The sequence below is a fragment of the Anabrus simplex genome, chromosome 1 (assembly GCF_040414725.1).
Source record: "Anabrus simplex isolate iqAnaSimp1 chromosome 1, ASM4041472v1, whole genome shotgun sequence".
Classification (NCBI taxonomy): Eukaryota; Metazoa; Arthropoda; class Insecta; order Orthoptera; family Tettigoniidae; genus Anabrus; species Anabrus simplex.
Window position 1 is genome coordinate 28,203,553 of NC_090265.1, and position 22,552 is coordinate 28,226,104.

General features: G+C 39.9%; 1 protein-coding gene across 1 annotated transcript in view; it reads right to left on the reverse strand.

Annotated features, from left to right (window-relative positions):
- LOC136860064 (putative DENN domain-containing protein 10 B) overlaps positions 1–22,552 on the reverse strand; it is an 89,502-nt gene that overhangs the window by 34,912 nt on the left and 32,038 nt on the right. Inside the window, exon 4 of the mRNA XM_067138734.2 lies at positions 19,675–19,778. Within this exon, the coding sequence (XP_066994835.2) occupies positions 19,675–19,778 (104 nt within the window). The remainder of the gene's footprint in view (positions 1–19,674; positions 19,779–22,552) is intronic.

The following is a 22,552-nucleotide window of genomic DNA, read 5'->3' on the forward strand; positions in this document are numbered from 1 at the left end:
TTAAGTAGAAATATCCGTCAATCACACCACTTGGTTGCCTTCCTCACCTCTTGCATCTTTTATGCGAAGATATTTTAAAATGTACCACCGTGAAATCTTTCATGGCAACTGTTATTAGCATAGTGAAAAGTATCAAGAATAGCCACATCCTGAAAGCATTATTTGACCGGCTTCAATTGGACAAAATGTTTGAAGACAGAATATCTTTGAAACTTCCTGGGCAGACTACGTGGGGATGCAACTTGTTTTGTTTACAAAGGTACTAGCAAATAAATCTGTGCTTCAAAAGCTTGCTGTTGGCGAGGAACCTGAAATCACACCAAAAATGAAAAGGCAGCTACTTGATGATGGAGTGTTTTAGGTTCAAGTTCAAAAGCTGGTGAACATTTTTGATCCAATCATTGAACTTATTACTGACTTTGAGTCCAGCACCCCCATAATCCACCATGTTTTCACAAAGTTTCACAAACTACACAACACTCTCAAGCAAGAAAGTCCAGAATCCCTTCTTCAAAAATCTCAAGAGAAAACTGTGCAAGCCAAACTGGAGAAACGTGTGAAATTTGGTGTCGGCCAAATTCATCTGGCTGCCGACTTATTGAGCCCTTCATCTCAAGGTTGCAATTTGAAACCTGTTGAACTGCTTGATGCTTTTGTCTGTGAAGTCGGCAGCAGCACAGGAAAAAAAGTAGTTGAACTTTGGCAAAACATTGCGGACTACAAAGACAAAGAGGGGCTGTGGCAGCGGCCCGTTTTTTTTGGGAAGGATTAAAAGATACTGAAAAAGAGAAAGCAATTAGCCCTATGTTATGGTGTAGGGGCTTGAAAGGAACATGTGTGCTAGCTGATGTTGCTGTGAGAATTTTAGGCGCTCCAGTAACATCTGCTGCTATTGAAAGAACGTTTAGCACATTCAGCTGGATCCACTGTAAGAAAAGAAACCAACTTACAACTGAAAGGGCTGGACAGTTAGCTTACTTGTCACACAACTGGAATCTGCTAAACAAAACTTCAACACCAAGAAAAGAAAAGAGTCTAAGGAAACAAGGCAGATGCAGCAATGATGGTCACATTTCGCTCTCAGATGAAGAGTACATCTCTGAGCATGATGAAAACTCAGATTAGTTGTACTTGTACTATTCAACTGATATTTTTCATTGTAAATTGGAATATAGGCCGAAGCCTAAAGAGATTCATTATGTATGATTATGAATAGCCTAATACATTTGTTAAGCTTCATTAAACCTAAATTAAATAAGGCCTCTATTTTTTAGAACTTTTTTAGCATAACTGTTAATTTTCTATTTACTAGTCTTTTTGGTTATTTGATTACTTATTTTATATATGAATGATATCACAAACTGTTCTGAAAAACATATACAGTGTGTTGAAAACTGTATATTACACCTTTTGTAGAACTTGGCCAATGCTCTGAATAAATTTCCCCCAACATCTCAATATTTGCAAAAGGCCTAATGTCGCGGCCACCACATTAGGCGGGTGAGGAAAACTGCGCTGTCGTCAGATATGGGAACGGCGAAGCGACAGATGGTCGAGAGTCGCTTACCTTCGAGCATGGATTGGCAACGCTGATCGTGCAGTGCTGTCTAGTTGAAGCCCATCTGCTCCAGGCCACCTTACCTGAGTCATTCCCTGTCATGCAGCTGTTGAGCTTGCACCGTAAGTGCAGTTAAAGATGGATAGTGAATGTGTTCAGCCTGGTGTTTCTTCAGGTCTGTTATCTGAAGAGGACGAAGTAAGTGTGAGAAACGAACAAAAAACTCCTCTGAAGCGTCATCGGTTGGAAGGGCTTTAGAAGAAGGATTTAGCCAGCCAGACAAAATCCGTAATTGTGAATGTATTGCAATACGTGCAGACGTTGGCCGACTCAAATATTTTGCAACTGTGAACTTCAAGAAAAGCCAAGAACTGACTGCAACAATGTGTAATGTTAGCCTTCGTTCATCCAGAGATGTGTTAATGAAGCGAAATATTCACCCAACCAAAAAACACTTTCATCTCTAAGGAAAAACTACGTAAGGGAGGAAAAACTTAGTGTGCTTAGTGATTTTCACTGCGATGTAGCTAGGCGAACTGTGCTCCAATTTTACGACCGTGGGGAATTTCCTACAGCGGAAAAAGTGCGTAAACAGTTAAGAGAGAAGATTCGATATAGTGGAAGTGTACGTTCAGTGCGACGAGTGCTGCACAACTTAGGCCTCAAATACAAGGGTGCTAACGATGGAGGAAAATTTCTGCTAGAAAGACAGGACATTGTCATAGCTCATGCACGATTTTCGAGAAAAATGCATGACCTGAAACATGACCAATACCGGCAATGTATTTATTTAGACGAGACTTGGGTTAATCAGTCGCACAGTAAATAGTGCATTTGGCACCATCAGATAAGAGCGGTGGATTGAAGGTGCCGACTGGGAAAGGTGAAAGACTGATTGTTTGCCACACAGGTGGTATTAAAGGTTTTGTACCCCAGTGTAAGTGGGTGTTTCTATCAAAGAAGAATAGCCTGGACTACCACTCAGAAATGAACCAGGCATCTTTTAAAAAGTGGTTTGTAGAAGACCTGCTATTAAGTCTCGAGGAACTGTCTATAATAGTTATGGACAGCGCTCCATATCATTCAGCTTTACTTGAAAAAGTACCCAATGCAAGCTGGAAGAAGAAAGAAACTCAACATTGGTTGCTGAAGAGAAACATACCTTTTAGTGAACAAGAAACTCGAGCTGAACTTTTGGAAAAAGTTGCTCCCTTCAAAGTAGGAAAAAAGTATGAGCTTGATGAATTAGCTCTCTCTTGGGGCCACGAGGTAGTAAGGTTGCTACCCTACCACTGCCAATACAACCCAATTGGATTGATATGGGCTCAAGTCAAGAGAGAAGTGACAGAGAAGAACAAGACATTCAAAATAAAGGACGTAGAAAAACTCAAGTCAGAAGCCATCGACCGTGTGACTGCTGCAAACTGGGAAAAGTGCTTCAATCGCACGGGAAATCTCCAAACAGATGATTGGGCCAAGGAAATAGTAAGGGATGAAAGAATGGAGCCATTCATCATCAGTGTAAATGACGACTCAACAGATAGTGAAATGAGTGATGCCAGTGGCTAAGAAATCTTACACTGCCTTGTAGCGAGAAGCCGATTCTTAATTCATGTTAAGTTCATGTAAACCTATTCTTTAAAGTAGTTCTTTTTCTATATTACTCAGTACAATATACAGTATTCAAATATTTAAAGTTATAATGTAATAAAACTAATAGAGATTAATATGTAACCTGAAAGTATTTACGGTGTCCTGCAACCTGTGCTGGCGCGCGTGCCCCGAACTGCCTCAGCTAGCAACATTTACATGATCGCTTTCCGAGTCATTTTCCAGGAAAACTACAAGACTCACGGAAATATGTTTCAGATAAAAAATATTAGTCAGGCGATTTTTTACATTTTCCCGCAGACAAAATTTTATTGGCTGAAGAAATAAAAACTTGGCCGCTTACTGAAATTTTCAATACATGATTCTATGGATTTAAATTTACTCGTTCAATATTTTATTTTTAACTATTATTTAAAGTGGTTTATATGGAAAATAGTTACACCATTGAAATCAGTGGTCTTTTCTGAAGATTGTAGTATAATTTGTTTTGAAACATTGCATGACGTAACATCAGGAGCTTGAGAGAGAACAACTTGCCTCGCGCTCCGAAATGATGTGTTCAGTTAAGACATTTCTTCGCCAGTTGCTACATAACATTGGCAACAGCGTAATTTCTCTTACCCACCTAATTTGGTGGCCGCGACATTAGTTCAATTCTGAGTTTTTCAGGTTATAACTATTGAATTTTATCTCCTGATCTAATTCCCAATTCTAATTCTGTTTTTAAGCCCCAATTCTAATTAAATTTAATTTTATTAACTATCTAATGTTGTTACATTCCTAAAAATACCCGGGTATTTACCCAAATTGGGTACTTACCCAAGTATGTACCCTGGGTATTTACCCTGATTTATAAATACCTGGGTATTTTACATCACTAAATATAGTTTATCTTACTTCTCATTTGTGTTATCAATTTTCCTATGCAAGCGATAATAAAAGTTTACTTTTGAATTTTTACTTTCTCAAAAGTTATTTTGAGAAGGTTTATAAAATTATATCTATATTAATATATAAAGAGAGACTGTGAGTTTGTATGTATGGGGTAATCTCAGAAACTACTGGACCAAAATTTCTTTCATCATATTCAGTTAACGTATAGGCTACTTACTACACTATCTTATCCAGAGGGCAATGTAGTGAAAAAAAAAAAAAAAAAAGTGAAGTAAGTTGATGGAAAACGTATGCCTAAGACCCTTAAAATTTAATACACTGCCTAAGCGGTTAGTCCAACAATTGAACCATGGAGCACACCAAGTGAATTTAAAACTCATTTTACCAGAAAACAGTTTATATGAAGTTTCTTTGTATCTCTTACAGGTTGAGAAAAAAAGGTTTTCTGTGTTTAGACTAATTTTATTCTTGGTCTCTCTGCTTTTTTTTTTTTTCACTCAACGGACCGTACTCAAATTTGGCAAGCATACATCTGGAGCTGGAACCTTTGTTTAATATGTAGGCTACTCACTATCACACTGTATCTTAAGGGGACCATGAAGAGAAGTAAAATGTGAAACAAGTCATAGGAAAATATGTTGGGGTGGATTTGAGAGAGGATTGTTTCTCTCACATGCTGTTATGTGTTGGATTGTCTACATGAGGAAGTGCAGAAAATAAGTTCATTTTAATTCTATCTGGAGTAAAGAAATGATGATTATTGGTGTTCTTCCAATTGGCAGATCCTTTAAGACATTTGTAAACCACACAGGCAATCTTTCTGAGAATATAATAATAACATACCTGCCAACTTTCAAAAAGAGAAATCCAGAAGATCCTAAAGTTGAAAATGTTTAACAAAACAGTATGCAGGATGCTAAAAGGTGTATATATGTATTGAATAGGTGGAAAAAACTAACCTTTTAGCATCCTACATTCAGTATCTTCAACACGGATAGCAATGATTTTTATCACTTGCAAAAACAGTATGCGTCGCAAAGTCTTGAGACGTAGTGAAAAAGGATGGCAAGGGGGGAGATTACAAACAATACTAATACAAGTTAAATACATATTATGATCACCCCTGAAATTAAATACTTGCATTAAATTACATCTTGACGAGTGGTCATCTGTTTTCACTTAACACTGGGAACAGTTCACACAGTACACAGTGCTTTTCTGCACTTCAAAATTGCGGGTCACAATATGAATATCCCCGTCAAAATTAAACACAACATGTACACTTATTTACAAAATTCTGTCAAGTTCATAGTATGCAGGCTATTATCCATCACAGGTTGGAGAGGACAGATGGAGATGAGTTGTTTCTTTGCTTTCTTCAGAAATTCTGGAGGAAAACTACTCGAGTAACATGGACCAGTACTTCTGGTTTTCCAAACAAAAATAGAATCCAGAATTTCATTTAAACTGATTTTGGCTCTTTTTCACCAAGCTGAACACACATTTACACTCAGCACTGCTGTGCGGTAGAGTCAGAACAGAAAGCATTAGCCTGGACATCCAATCATACTTAGGAACACCATCAGCTCCACGAACGTTCATCAAGCGAGCCCATTTGGTGTCATCTGCCGACTCTCAACAGTAGCACAGTCATCAATCTGAAGAGCTACAAATTGGTTCTGAAGCACATTCATTGCATCCTCAACCGACTCGCTGTCCTTCCTCGGCAGCAATGATGGAAAACTTTCTATAAAGAATTATACAGAAGAAAACTGGGCAACTTCAATTTTGGAAACATATGCAACCTTTGCGTGTTTTAGTACTTCATCATTGAGGGAACTTGTTAATAATATCACATGCTGTGCAGAAGTAACCCCTGGCAGACGAAAAGAATGTTGATTTATCTTTATCATTAAGTTTCTTCACAAACGCATTCTTTCGTTCCGATTAACTGAGTCTCTAGTGCGCACTACCCTCTTTTGTTTGCAGAACGATTGCAGTCCTGAATCTCCAGCTGTATAAAGCACATACGCTGTTGTGGTGAGTAGGAAAAACGATACACGAAGGCGATGGAAGAAACACTTGCAAAATAAAGCATCAAATAAATATGCTTGAAAATGAGGTTGCACAATTTACAAAAGCACATAAGAATTTATCTTTTATCCTAGGGGAAATTATTGACCGTATTGGAGGTTATAAAATCAAACCCCATGGCGCAACTGCCCCGAAGGGCCATGGCCTACCAAGCGACCGCTGCTCATCCTGAAGGCCTGCAGATTACCAGGTGTCGTGTAGTCAGCATGACGGATCCCCTCGGCCGTTATTCTTGACTTTCTGGACTGGGGCCGCATCTCACCGTCAGATAGCTCCTCAAATGTTAATCACATAGGCTGAGTAGACCTCAAACCAGCCCTCAGATGCAGGTAAAACTCCCTGACCTGGCCGGGAATTGAAACCGGGGCCTCCGGGTAAGAGGCAGCAGGCACGCTACCTCTACACCAAGGGGCCAGCACTGGTCAAAAATAGGAAGAAGTAAAAATAAACCGGATAATCAGAAGACGAGTTAAAAAAACTGAAAGTTTCCGAGTAAATCAGAAGGGTTGGCAAGTAGGAAATCCGTACATTTTATGGAAGAACCGGAATACTTGGCAGGTATGTAATAATAATAATATTGATTTTACGTCCAGATTGGGAAGATGCTTTTTGAATACATTAGAACTGAAGACTGAAGTGTGAGATGGTGTTCGGTTAAGAAGTTGACCATCGCCAATTAGAGTTAGAATTTCTTTAACCTAAAGTGCAAATTCTATGCCCAAAAGAAGGAACTTAGATGTAAAAATTATGACTTTTTTGCAATTCATAAGTGGTTATTAACTGAAAATATTTGCCAAGTATTGAGACATGGTGGCCACATTTATGAAGTGATAGTTCACAATCAGTATATCCCTTCAACTTACTGAAAGTCAGCCATGATGAGCCAATGTCTGTCAATTGATTTTGCATATAAACACAAGCTGAGCATACGCTGTATTACAGCAGAAAATGATCACATCACAGAATGCATACTAATTATATAAATTACTAATTACAACAAACCATTAAAATACTAAAAAGTAAAAACAAAGCACAAAACATGAGAGATTGCTCCAATACCGCTTGAGCGTCCAATTATTAGGCAGCAATTTATTAACAGGGGTGCATGTTTAGGAATGAGAAAAGCATGCACGAACAATGTGAAATGATACCTAAAGCAGAAGTGAGGAGAGATCCTTCCTTTATGTTTGCCAGGGACCCACCAAACAACCCCAAGAAGAGTTATTTTTATTACTTCATACCTGCCAACTTTCAAATTGGCCTAACCGTAAAATCCCAGTACATCATAATACTCGGAAACCCAATGCACCCAAATGCGGTAAAACAATACAAAATTCATGTATTTTCTTCACTTCAGATAATTACAAGCTCAACAGCATTAATATAAAACACTGCATGCAACCAATGACATAAGGGACAAAATACTTCATCTCAGTTAAACCATAACAAATATCTTTAAAATGTATCAATGAAATCTACTTAACAACAATTTGTTTATACATGACTAATTAAAATTTTTTTTTGCTAGTGGCTTTGCGTCGCACTGACACAGATAGGTCTTATGGCGACAATGGGATAGGAAAGGCCTAGGAGTTGGAAGGAAGTGGCTGTGGCCTTAATTAAGGTACAGCCCCAGCATTTGCTTGGTGTGAGAATGGGAAACCACGAAAAACCATCTTCAGAGCTGCCAACAGTGGGATTTGAACCCACTATCTCCTGGATGCAAGCTCACAGCCTCACGCCTTTAATCGCACGGCCAACTCGCCCGGTATTTTGATGAATTATTTGTAGCTTGGTTACTTTCAACACTAGATAAGTCGTCTATTTGAAGAGCCGCAAACTGACTTTGGAGTTAATTCACAGCATCATCTCTCGTTTCATTTTCTCTTTTACACAAAATAACAGGAGACTTCTCCAAAAGGAAATTAACAGAAGAAAACTGTGCTTCTTCAATGGCATCAAGTTTAACAACCTGTGCATGTTTTAGTGCATCATTCTTAAAAGGGAACTTGTTAACCATGTAGTCACAGGTTGCACAGAAATAGTTTCTGACTGACGAGATAAACAAAGATTTGTCTTCTTCTTGTAGCGACTTAACCAAGTTTGAGGTTTGAATGCCAATGACCAGTTCTTCATCATCCTTCTGATTCTAGATATTGGACATCAAGCAATGCAGACCGTTTAACTCCACTTGGCTCGACAAACTTGGTGAGCATTTGTTTCAATAGATCCGTCATTAATTCAAATAGTACATGGGTACGTGGGAAAGCACTCTGCAGGCCAGTATTGATCTTATCAAACGATGGGATACACATGTAAGAAGTACGAAATGCTCTGTTTAGGTCAAAGAAACAAACAGCTTTTCTTCATGAGATGTAGTGGGATTCATGTTTCTGACAACAGGTGAGTCACATTTGGAAGAACATGCCATTCTTTTGGCAGAAGAATATGATGAGGAGGGAAGAGGATCACAAACTCTCTTCAACTGTTTGTCATCAGATCTACTATGTCCTGCTTTGGGAATAGTAAAGAATAAAATCAATAAGAAAATAAACTGGCAGAAACATTTGGAGCACACACTACCGTCTCATCCTTAAAAATTGAAAGAAGTGGATCCCACTGATCTACTAATCTGTCTAAACACTTGGCATGCGCACACATGCTCCAACAACTTCTTTGTTTCTTTTCCATGCATACTTTGAAATTTCTGAGAACATTCTTTTCTTTTGGCACTCTTCTCCAAGAAATAGAAAATATCAACAAGAATCTCATCAATTCTAACTGGTAAAGTTGTAGCAACTTTTTCAGTAGCTAAGTTAATCAGATGGCAGCTGCAACCAATACCAAAAATATTGTGATGAGCTTCTTTCAAAACTGCTAGAACTCCATCTTTCTGTCCAATTATAACACGAGCATTGCCTGAAGAGAATGCCAGACAGTTCTTAACGGGCACTTTATTTAATTCCAACTGCGACAATAGAAGCTTTCCTATGATCCCTTCCAATGATGGTACTGATAAAACAGTACTTATAATACTTTCTCAAGCAGCATCATAAAAAGTAACCACTGAGGGATAAAACTTGGAATTGGTACCATTGCCTCCATCTGTCGACAAAGAAAATAGACTATTCTGTAAACAAGTAACAATGTTCTATGTTGCAGTATGCGCCATTTCATTTAGAACACCACACATTTTTGTGCAACCACAACCATACTTTTTTGGGGATTTCCGACGTAGGAAGCATCTTTCTGAAAACACAAAACAAAAAGCTCCTGCATGATCAGCTGCACTCAACGGAATGTCGAGTTCCACTAAAAAAAGTAAAACACTCGGCCTTGATTATATCACAAATATCTCCAGCTTTGGCCAAAAAACTGTTTGTTTCCTGATTTTCTTCCTTAGAATTCAAATTACGAAGTTGTTTAACACACTTAACATGATTAGTCAGGTCTTTTTTGCCGCCATGTGCTATGTTAATATCACAAGAGCACACAGTACAAAATGCAAATTTGTCACCTCTTCTACATTTCCGTATACATGGGAAACTCAAAGAATAGGTTTTCCTAAACACCTGATGATAATGTTCTTTCATAGATTTACTCATGATTGCCAATAAATAGCATGATCATAAGACAAAATAAGCAACAAACACAATTTATGTTACTCCACAACTACATAACCTCAGCTTCGCAATACATGACAATAGATATGAATCAAATTAAGCTACGAACATAATTCACATGTTTTTCGTAACTACAACACGATCTATGCTTTGTAATTCAGGTGAAGAACAAAAGAACTATTTTTTATACAGGACGGTAAAGGTTATCGAATGAATCAATGCAAAGAACAAGCGAGCGGTTATCCAAGAGTCAATCTCTTTCAACACACACAAATCAACATCGAGTGACTAGGACTTAGGACACATCTCATATTCCCAGTCAAATACTGTAACGATCGGATGAATATATAACAGAGCAAAATATTAAATGTTCGCTGCTCACACCTGTATTGGTGCTCTGCAGAAGCTTGTTCTCGTATGTAAAATATTATAGTTCATCTGTAAAACACACTATCTCCCCGTAAATTTTATGGAAAAACTGTAAAAGTTGGCAGGAATGTTACTTACATAGAAAAATTAGAACTGAGACTACATTTTGTTGCAACTTCAAAAAGTAGCAATTAGTGTTCAAACTGTACTCACAGAATACTATAGAAGGTGATTATGATATCCACTGCACATACTGTAGAACTAGTCTACAAAGCAAGCATACAGTAGTAGAGTCTTGTAAATCCAAGGCTCTGTTAAATCCGAGCGTTATTTGAATTACCTTTTTGCAAATTTAAAATGAGTTTTCTACAGCATTTCATTCTCTGCTTATTCTCACCATGTCAGTGTTCTGCGCCTCCTCTCTACTGAGATCACACGTGTTTGTTGTCACACGTTCTCTCCTCCCCACCAGAGGAGTATTCGCCTGCTCCCACTCAGGGCTTGTGTGTCAGACTTGCTGCATAGAACAGAGTACAGTATGTACTAGTTGTAAGCAGTGCTGTAGTACACTGTTTCATTATGAACAGTAAAAGCAAAAGGAAGTTTGTGCCGTTAAAAGTGGAATTAGAAGCTTTAAAGACTCAATAATGGGGAGACCAAAAGCTAGCAGCTGAATATGGAGCTGAAGAAGTGACAGAACCTGGAAAAGTATTCTTCTGATAAGTGATCAGAGAGCATTTCTGACAGAAAATTTATGAGGAAGTCTGAATATGAAAAAGAGAGTGAAACAATGTTCTGGTGGTTTAGTCAACAGAAGTAAGAGGAAAATCCAATATCAGGACGAATGTTACAACAAAAACCATTGCCCTTTAAAAATGATTTTAGGGAAAGAGAGGAAGATTTCAGTGTGAGATGGGAAAACAGATATGGGGTTCGACAACTTGAAATGTGTGGGGTAAAACTATCTAGTGATTCTGAAGGTGCAAACAAGTTCTGTTTGCTAGTTGCTTTACATCGCACCGACAAAGATAGGTCTTATGGAGACGATGGGACAGAAGACACCTAGGAATGGGAAGGAAGCGGCCATGGCCTTAATTAAGGTGCAGCCTCAACATTTGCCTGGTGTGAAAATGGGGAACCATGGAAAACCATCTTCAGGGCTGCCAACAGTGGAGCTCAAACCCACTATCTCCCACATACTGGATACTGGCCGCGCTTAAGCGACTGCTGCTATTGAGCTTGGTTACATTCACTCTTGGAAAGCAACAGGTCACGATGAAAACATCACGAACTTCCTCAAACAGATAACCATAAGGGATGTAGTGAATGGGTTAGCATAATCATGGGACGAAGAAGCCAGATACATTTATGAAATAATGGAAGATTTTAGAAAGTGCTATGTCTGTTGATAGTAACTCCGATGACAGCAATGATGATGACATACCAAACTTGTCAGATGTAATCTCACAGATACCCAGATCCTAGTGGAATTAAAGTTGTGGAATGGATGAAGTGTGATGAACAGTATGAACTTACAAACGCATCAGTGAAATCATTGAAATGTTGAATGAAAAATAGAAGAGAGAGAGATGTTTTAGACGAGAAGGCGCCAAAGATGTCTCATAGCGAGGGTATCACTGCATTGGAGTCGGCACTACATTACATAGAACAACAACCAGAGGTAACTCCCACAGACATTCTGCTCTTCTAGCAATGGTGTGACATTGCTGCACAGAAACGATGCAACATTCAGAAACAGAAGTCAATCAAGAACTTTTTCAAAAAATAACTTTAATCCATGTCATAACACCATAAGAAATTACAATACAGGACCTTAGCTTCAATATTTCACGATGTTCCCTTGTTGCTCTGTGTTATCCCATCCTTCAATCCAAGGTACCTCCCCCCCTCCCCCTACTGTACTTGAATTTCAAATCACTTGCAAGGTTTGTTTCATCACGCTTTAATATGTAACTAAACAACCCACTAAAATCAGCTCTGAATGAATTATTTATTAATTAGTTAACTTCATAATACAGTACAATGTGCATACATGAGCCATTAATTAAATAAATATAAAATCTTAAATTGACAGTAATGATACCATGATCACAAGCAAGTGGTAATGGCGACCTGTTGAAATGCAGCTGATAACCACCCCTCCTCCTTCAACCTACACATATGCACAAGACTTCTCATTAGAAGTACCAACCTAAAATATGTTACCGCTTGGTGACAGAAGACATGACATCATGGATTGTGGAATGGTGGCCTGTTTCAATAGCATGGGCAACAAAATCATTCAATGTAATAAGCAGCTAACTCACCTTATTGAGGGTACCGCTAGCTATGTGGCACAGAATTGTGGGGAAAGCTGCTGCTGGATCCCTACAGTATGTTTCCTGCCATAAATTCATCTAAGGAATGGAAACTGAGGGAACTGCTCAATGCACTATGGTCGGTCAAACTCCACACACTGGCAAACGATAGAATCCAAGTTTTATTATACAATATTTTTACTTACACCTCTTTGCCAGCAGAACCGCTTAAATTGGCTCCTATACCCTTCAAATGCATCAGCGCAGGTCCCATCCTCGGCATTACGGTATCCATCCTTACGTCAAACATTCCTGTAGTTGTATACTATAGAACCCAGAACAAGATAAACTGTCCATTCATCGGTGCAAATTGTTGAGACAGGAAGTATGCACTGCTGTATTAATGGAATCAGGGTACTTCAGTTCCTACTCACACCGTAGAGAATTACGCCTCACTTTCAATACGGCGTCATAGATGTCGAGTACCCATTTTGCTGGTACAATTCGACCTCTTCCATACTTCCTACGTGTAACCACCGACTCATCAACTTGCACTTCAGTGGGACCACCAAAACTGTACAACATCGATGTTCTGGATTATCTTCCACGAGGCAATATCTCAGAAGAAAGTGAAATACTGAACCACAGTTACCTTTGTCATACCGGACTGAACCTTAGCCATGTTGACAGTAGAACTAGTAGCCCTAGCAGCAGAATATAGCGCACCACAAGGTGCGTTTTCTTGAAGAATGTGCCTTCAGCTAATGACTTCATTTTCTCACAATTCGGGCAGCGAAGGATATGGCTGAGATGAACAGTGATATTTCTCTTCTTCCCAATCACATGCAGTACCCTACAGCAAGAATAATTCCCAGCCTTCTTTAGGAGACCCTGCTTCTGCAGGTCTTTTATCATTCTGCTGTCCAGGAAAGTAAATATCATGCAATTAATTATGATCTTTTAAAAAAAACCTTTAAAATAAGTGTCTAATCTCATTCAATAATTTACCACAAGGTCTGCGAAGAGCTGGGATAATGTCCTACACTCGATTTCTATTTTGGACAGTCATAATTCTGGCACATATGACAGTAATCAGGTGACTGTCCTTCCCTCTCCTCTTTTCAACCCCTAACAACACTACTTACCTATTCAGTGACAAAGAAAACATTATATAATAATTTTTTTCTGAATATTTTAACTTAAAAATTGCACTGTTTTAATATGCTATGGTATGCATTACATGCCACATGTGCATATTTAGATGAACAAACGCGCATAAGGACTGTGGATGTTACGCCACTTTCCTTCCACGAGGAAGGTCGTCTGCTCTGCCTTAAGTCATATTCTCACAGCACTGTTCCTAGAAGAAAATACGGTGGTGCGAGATCATAAGATGACATCACAAACACTTTTCTTGTCCACGGTGAAATGTCAAGTTATTTAATGTCCTAAATGTGCAGCAGCAAAAATTTGGTCTTAGTTTTTGGATATTAATCCCACCTCTCACACCCTATGACATCAGGTATGACTCATCACCCTCAGTTACCCAGTAAACATGGTCGCCATGTGTCCTCATAGTCATATATAGTGTACTGTTCGATGTTGTATATGACAGGCCATAGTAAAAAAAAAAAAACACAGAACACAGTATTTTCGCACTTTGTAACCTAATAGCACTTAAAGAGTGCCTACAAGTGAATTGGTGATGGTCTGCTTCTTATTGGAACGGTGATTTAGTTATATGAAGAGAATGTCTTATAGCAGAACCCCAAAAATGTATTTTGATCAGAATGTCCCAAGCAAAAGACCATGGAGAAGACTTAGAGACGTTTGGGAAAAACAAAATCTGGAGAGACTCAACCAAGAGAGATACAGGATGGCAACAATAACTGGAAGAGCAAATATGATTGGACTGAACAAATTGGAAGCAGCTCATTTATACAGTAGAACCTCGATTATACGTTCCCAGAAACTACGTTTTCCCAGATTATTCATTCAAACTACATGGTCCTGCAAGTATCCTAATTAAATCACGTTGTAAAAATCCTGCATTATCCGTTCCTCGAAGAAACGATTTCCCGTATCAGCCGACCAGAAATTTCAGTTCCATCAACGCTAAATCCCCAATCAAGCGTTTTTCAAGAAACTGTATCTCGTGAAAGGACGGCTATGGTATACTTATGGATCTTGGTGTTAACGTCCCATCATTGCGATAATTAGAACAAGTACCGTACTGGAAAAGCAATCGGCGGTGAACTTGCATAAAGGACCATCTTAGCATCGCATTCGGGTGGTATTGTTTAGAGAATCTTCGGAAATCCATAAAGCAGAGTGTGGCCACAACAACTGGAAGGAGACAGAGCGCATTTCAACAGCTCTACTTGAAGACTGAACTGTCGTGTCGCTGACACGGGGCCGCCCGCAATCAGTGCACGGTGGGCGAACAGTCCGATCTAAAATTGGACCGCGACCTCACAATACAAGGAGTGAGGTAGAAATAAGAATTATAAAGTCAAGAAAAGGGAATACAATCCCAAAGTGTCCCAGTAAAAATAATTGTATAAAGAAATAATTTCAGATATATGTACATTGGGAATATTAAGGCGATGCAGTTCTGAAAAGTTGAAACCAACCAGGTATGGTAAAATATTTGAATATACACAGGATGTTTGTGACTCTCTTATCACGATGTGTACACGGTCAAAGGACAACGAGACGAAGCTTAAGAGAACGCACATAGGCCAGAAAAGTTTCAGATATTCAAGCTTCCAGAATAATTAAGAGATTAAAACATTACCAAGGAAGGGATTTTACTGACCAATAGGAAAACGACAAATCAGAATCACGAAGTGTATGAAGTCATCGGGGCATGGTAGTTTCGAGAACACCGAGATGACATAAGGAGGGGCAGAGGAGATTAGTCAGTCAGTTGTTGGTAGTCAGAGTGTTGGAAACAGAAGTCGGGAGCAGGGAAGTCCAGCATGACAGTAAGCCAGTCAGGTCGCGAAACAATATTCAAGAAAGAGCTCGAAGTCAATTCGCCAGAGACTGGTAACAAGTACTCTTGGCAGTGTGCCAGGAATTCATCTACCCTTGGATGATGGAGTACTAGGTCGAGGAGACACTTGAGCGGAATAGTTTAGCCGTGAGTATGAAGGGAAAGCATTTCAGGAGCAACAGACGACCAGGGAACAGTACAATTAATTGGTCAAGGATTCGATTCTCATAATCGCCTAACAGCAATTAAAGACATTATTTAAGGGAAATGGTTGTAAAAGACTGGTTGTTCATCTTACCGACAAGTGAAGGTCTCTGGAGGAGCCCACTTAATAATCGTTAATCTATACGGAAGTAATTCAAGGGAAGGAAGCACTTTAGAGCCGCAGAGTATCCATACTATAGACTCGAGCGGGGACATGAACTTTAAGAGTATTGACCGGACAGTGGGGAAGAGGTAACCACGGAGACAGTAGATCTAGAACACCCATTAAGGCCAACACCAAGGAAGTCACACAGACAGTAGCTAGTAGAAGTAACAGAACTGCATCCTCTTGGGTAACAGTGACGGAGATCAGTGAAACCAGTGAGTGTTCGTGTGCACAAGTGAATGTATAACTTGAAGTGAGAAGACGTTGTGGAAGACATCATTCTCCCGGAAGAAAAGTATCAACTAGTATTAACAAAGTACAGATAGGGAACCAAAGACTTCTTAAGTAGCTCAAAGTGTAAAGATTAGGAAGTTCCCTAGAAGCAAGATAATTCTTACCAGTTGTATAAAGTTGTATATAATTGTAAATTATTGTACAGTGCATCAATACAATTTCAATATAGTTGACTAGGCAATAAGCCACTCTTAACTGGTGTTGTCATTGTAGAGCTTTAGTGCATTTAGAACCCTTTCCAGTCCCCAGCCTGCCGTATTCGTAGGATACGACAGAACTAGTTTCGTCAAATGATCGTACAATATCTGCATTTTTTTTCAATTGTATCGACGAACAAGTTTTAATATTATCGTACACGATTATGTTATCGAGACCAGAACAGATGTTGCACCTTATATACATAAAGCCATGGGAGGTTTTGGGATTGCCTATTACTGTTTTGGTCCCAATATAAGACTAAGAATTTTATATTTTTGTGTTAAAATATTATAAAAACTGCAGTCATTTTATTTGCGCACGTTACATTTAAGGTTTTTTTTTGCTAGTTGCTTTATGTCGCACCGACACAGATAGGTCTTATGGCGATGATGGGACAGGAAAGGCCGAGGAATGGGAAGGAAGCGGCCGTGGCTTTAATTAAGGTCCAGCCCCAGCATTTGCCTGGTGTGAAAATGGGAAACCACAGAAAACCATCTTCAGGGCTGCCGAAGGTGGGGTTTGAACCCACTATCTCCGGATGCAAGCTCACAGCTGCGCGCTCCTAACCACACGGCCAACTCACCCGGTTTTAAAAAGTTTGTAACATTTCCTACTCGTACTAACTTATACAGCGAGCACACTTTCCAGCTGAGCTCAAGGTCACGAATAACCGAATTTGTGAAGTTTTGATGACATTTTTTTCTTTCCAATCTGATTGCGATTAGTGACAGGCAGAATCATTTACATTCGAGAACTTTGGAGAATCTATACATTCAAAACCATATTCACAACTTCAACATAACCTTTAAAAGTCTATGTAGGCCTAATTTACGCGGTACAAGAATTCCAGAAACTGATTACGAACAGTATACTGGTGACCAAATTACAATGGAAGATTAAAAATAGGGATTTTGCCATCCTGATGGGTGTTTTTGTATCTAATGTGCTTTATTTGATTAGATTAGAGAATTAAAAACTACTTGTTGTCGATTGTTGTTTGGCTTAGCGTTATTAGATTTTTTAAAGAGTCTGGCTGATCAAAGTTGCTGAACTGAAAGAAGTTTTCACGCGAAACTGATGAAGATTCCCCAGTAAAAATGAATGTAAAGTTTCGAGATTTTTAAGTCCCGTACCGGTGATTAATGTTTGAAGCTGGCCCCGCGGTCTAACTTGCCTGCCTCTAACCTGGAGGGCCCAGGTTCGATTCCCGGCCAGGTCAGGCCTTTTAACCTGGATATGAGGGCTGGTTTCAGGTCCACTCAGCTTGCGATTACCTTTAATTGATGAGCTATCTAATAGTGAGGCAGCGACGCCACTCTAGAGAGCCAGGAACAACGGCATAGAGGACTCTTCACACTGACCATGCGTCACTTCGTAATCTGCAGGCCGTCAGATTGAGCAGCGGTTGCATGGTAGGCAAAGGCCCTTTGGGGCTGTAGTTTGATTTGGTGTAGGAGTGTTTGCATATTATATTTTTGTGATGTTTAGCCAAATTGTTGACGGTTCATTTGTTCCCGGATTTTCTGTTTTCCTGTGTTGTAAGTGTTTTTCTGTGGTCCTGCCAGAAACTGAGAGTTGAGGAACTACTGTACTTATACCCAGCTTCCTGGAGAGGAGATATGGTAAGGAGGGCTTACAATGTCCTATTTCCCTAAAACTAACTGACACATTACTTTTAGTTGTGTATGCTCCCTCTCTCTCTTCAGCTGCCATTACAAAAATTAACCACTTGTACAGAACAGCTAGTCTACCATAAATGCAGGTTATTACCGGGTGTCCACAATTAAAGTTATGGTATTCAGTGTGGTATAGAATGGGCTGTAATGATCGTAGGCATCTGAAATTTCGTAGATATGCTAACTAAGCAATGCGCTCGCAAATTATGCCACAAAAACTATTAGTTCTAATTTTGCCACCAGGGAAAAATATGGCGCTTTAAACGGTCAGAACATGCAAAATTCCGTAACTCTGACATCAAAATGTTCTTCTGGTAGAATTGCGCTGTGTCAGTTCCTTGGTTGTTGCTTGGTGACGCATGTTGATTCCGTTTGTGAAGTGAATCTTCATTGTAACGTAAGAAAGTTGAACTTTTCCGTGTGAAAAGTAATGCCTATTGGAAAGTGACCGTGCACTACTAGTGAAGTTGTTTTATCAGGATGGCAGCAATAGCAATACTGCATTGCGGGAATATTGCTGACAGAAACAGCAGAGAAGAGGTCCCATGACAAGTAATGGGCTGAAAAAAAAAAGGGTTACGAAATTTGAGAAAACAAGTGAATTAGGTGTTGCATCAGAGACAGGATGACGGCGTCTCCCCATGGACTGATGAAATTGCTGTAGCTGTAGCAGACCATGCAGCATATTCTCGCAATTCTGCAACCAGCGCTCGAGCTGTGTCATGTGAATTGTCGCTACCCCGGTCTACAGTTCACAAGATTTTGCGGCGCATTTTACTCTGGAGGGTGCAGTGAATGCGCAGAACTGTCGCATATGGGGTTCGATTCCTTCAAATGTTGTGAAGGAACAACCATTGCATTCAGCTTACGTGACTGTTTGGTGTGGTTTTACAAGCCCCTTCATTCTCGGTCCGTTTTTCTTTCAGGAGATGACCCTTCGTGGGCCTGTTAGGTGTACAGCGACATCTGCACGTTATAGGGACCTCCTTGTGCAACACATGATTCCAGCTTTGCAGGAACGCAACTGTGACCACACCGTTATTTTCATGCAAGATGGGGCAACACCACATACCGCTCGCCAGGCGAAAGAATTGCTTCGAGAAACCTTCAGTAACGACTGCATTATCTCTAAGCATTTTCCAGATGCGTGGTCTTCGAGGTCCCAGGACCTAAATCCATGTGACTTCTGGTTGTGGGGATATTTGAAAGATCGTGTCTATCAGGGACATGCCCGGTCTCTGACTGATCTAAAGGCTAGCATACGATGACATGTCTCTCTGATTTTACCTGATATGCTGCGAGCAACTGTTGATCATGCATTGTCACGGATGCAGCATGTTGCCGAGTTCGGAGGCCATATTGAACAGTGTTTGTAACCATAAATGCTAATAAACCTCCCAGAACCACCGTTATCATGTGTTTGATCTTTCCTACCTTTTTTTCTGTGACCCCTACCATTGCTTACAGTGTCATATTTTCATCTGGTGGCAAAACTTGGAATTAATAATCTGTGAGCGCATTGCTTAGTCAGCATGTCTACGAAATTTCAGAATCCTACGATCATTACAGCCCGTGCTGTACCGCGCTGAATAACATAACCTTGATTGTGGACACCCGATACTTTAACTAAAATATATTACACTAAAGAACAAATATAACGAATGCAGTTACCTTGAGCAAAGCTTCCAAGCTGTGATGATAGACTATGATTCGCTTCTTCAACAGAAGAGCAGTGTAGATCAGAATAGATTCCAAACCGAATGCCTGGATCAGTTCTGCAATAAGGACACAGTGAGAAACAGATAATCAGAATTCTTCTACAGTATAATGCATTCGGAAAAGAACAAGAGTTTATAGAAGCAGGCAACTTTCTACTTCTTTTTTTTTTTTTTTTTTGCTACTTACTTTACGTCGCACCGACACAGATAGGTCTTATGGCGACGATGGGATAGGAAGGGTCTAGGACTGGAAAGGAAGCGGCCGTGGCCTTAATTAAGGTACAGCACCAGTATTTGCCTGGTGTGAAAATGGAAAACCATGGAAAACCATCTTCAGGGCTGCCGACAGTGGTGTTCGAACCCACTATCTCCCGGATGCAAGCTCATAACTGCGCGTCCCTAACCGCACGGCCAACTCACCCGGTTCTTTCTACTTCACAAGTGACCACTGCCAGTGGTGGTCTTTCCCAGGAACAGTCCAAAAAGCAATCACAATGAAACTGTTATATGTTTATTTATCATATAGAATGGTTTACAATTATTAAATCACGTTATAGTCAAACATCTAGGGCATTCAGTCAGGAAAAGGTTAGAGAAGAAGCCCTCACTAGGTCATTCCAGTCACACTAGATCTTGGATGATGCAAGTAACTGTCTGTTCTTGGCTTCCATAATCACACTTTGGGCAAGTCAGTATGCCCCACTGTGCAGCAAAGCATTACGTCTTCCATGGCGTGTTCAGGTACGGTTCAGTTAGCACCAAGAAGCCATTACTTGCAGTCTCTGTGATAACGTATCCCTCAGAACAAGAAGTTGGATGCTGAAGTCTCTTATATGATGTATCTTCCACACTCAGCTCCATCAAACCACATTTGATGGTAGTTTCACAGTTCAAGTCCTTTAACCCCAACTTTCCACCATCTTGCCTTTAAGACATCAACTGGTAGTCAGGTCCAGGGAAGATAACCACTCTTCCTTTCCATTCTCTTATCTCGCCTATCACCCTTTCCCTTTGCCTCATGACAGCAACTACTGAAACATTCTTGTTCTATCCTCCACTGATGAAGGCAGCTGCCCAAAATGTTGAACCCATGTGTTTATTTTATGAATACTCTCCATACTATGTCTTACTCAACTTAGTAGATTTACTTACATAGCACTGATATATTTTTCAAAATAGCATTGCGTTTCAAGATGTACAAGGCATTCTCGATTATAAGTCATAAGAGGGGGTGTCAAAAAATAACTAGAATGACTTTATGACAGCAAAATACTGGCTGCCTTTATTCAAATTCACTTACAGACCTTCAAAGTATTCTCCCTCAGATACAATACAATGGTTCCAGCATTCAGTCCACTGTTCAAAACACTCCCTGAAGCCCTTTCTTGATTGTCTGTTGAGTGTAACTGAAATAGCATTGTTTACTTCTCGATCGCTTTGGAAATGGCGACCCTGAAGTTCCTTTTCCCCTGCAGGAAATAGGTAGGAGTCGCATGGTGCTAGGTCCGGTGAATAAGGTGAATGTGGCATCACCTCAATGCCCAATTTGGTTATTGTGTCTTATGAATTAATTGCCCGATGAGCAGATGTGTTGTCCTAGTGCAGGATCCATCCCGTTTGAGCAAAGTTGGGTCTTTTTTGTGTGCAATTTTTCCTTTCAGTGGCCCCTTTAATACTTCACAACAGTAATCAGCAGTAATAGTACGTTGCTTTTTCACTACATTATTGTACACAATATTCTGCTTATCAGAAAAGACAAGGTGCATGACTTTCCCTGTACTTGCCTGAACTTTGGCTTTCTGGGTCTTGGACTGGAAGGATGTTTCCATTGGGCACTTTGCTGTTTTGTCTCTGAGTCATAATGATGGAACCAGGACTAGTCACATGTGATAACCCTGTCCAAAGAATATGGTTCCTGCTGAAGTCTCCCTTTCCATTCTTGATATGCCATCACACAGTGAGCCTTCTGTTCATCATTCATTACACGTGGCACCCACTTCGCTGAAACTTTTCTACGCCCTAGAACATTGGATATAATGTCTTCTGCTGATCCACAGAAGATGTTTATCATTCCAGCAATCTGTACAATAGTTAAACAGCGCTCCTCCTGCAACATGGACATCAACTGTGTTCACATTGATGTCCGTTTTCGAAGTTGAGGGTCTTCCGGGGTGTGGGGCATCCTCAAGATCAGTTATACCCTCCTTAAAGCGTTTGTGCCACTCAAAAACTTGCGTCTTTCCCATGGCTTCCTCTCTGTAAGCTTGCTGTAACATTTCTACTGTTTGTGTTGGGAGTTTTGCCCAGGAGAACACAACATCTAATTGAAGCATGCTGCTGCAACTTCAGATCCATGTTGCGTACTGCGAACACAGCCTCGTTCCTCAGCTCTTCCCCTGCAACTGAGAAGCCTGAGGCAACTGACATGCTTCACGCTGAATCGCTTAAGGTCAGACCTTTCCAGTACTACCATCTGAAAACTCCAGTGCGGGATTATTGAAAAAACAACCAATCATTCTGGTTATTTTCTGACACCCCTTCGTATTACAACAAGTAAGAACTGAATAGCAGCTAAGTAATCGGTAAGAATACCGAGTTTTGATCTTTTACTGCCATTTCTGGCGACCTATGAGGCCTGGAAACTCTCCGACAACTCCGAGTAGTGCTCAGTGGCCAACGGAACTGTGTGCAACTTGGAATTTTAATTCTCTTATGCTTTTCTTCCTGTATTTACACTGAGTGAACTACCGGTATGTATTTTTGAAACATAAGGAAATTGTGTGGGTTTTGTAGTCATTTTTAAAAACTGATTTTTCTTTAGTGGTCAACAT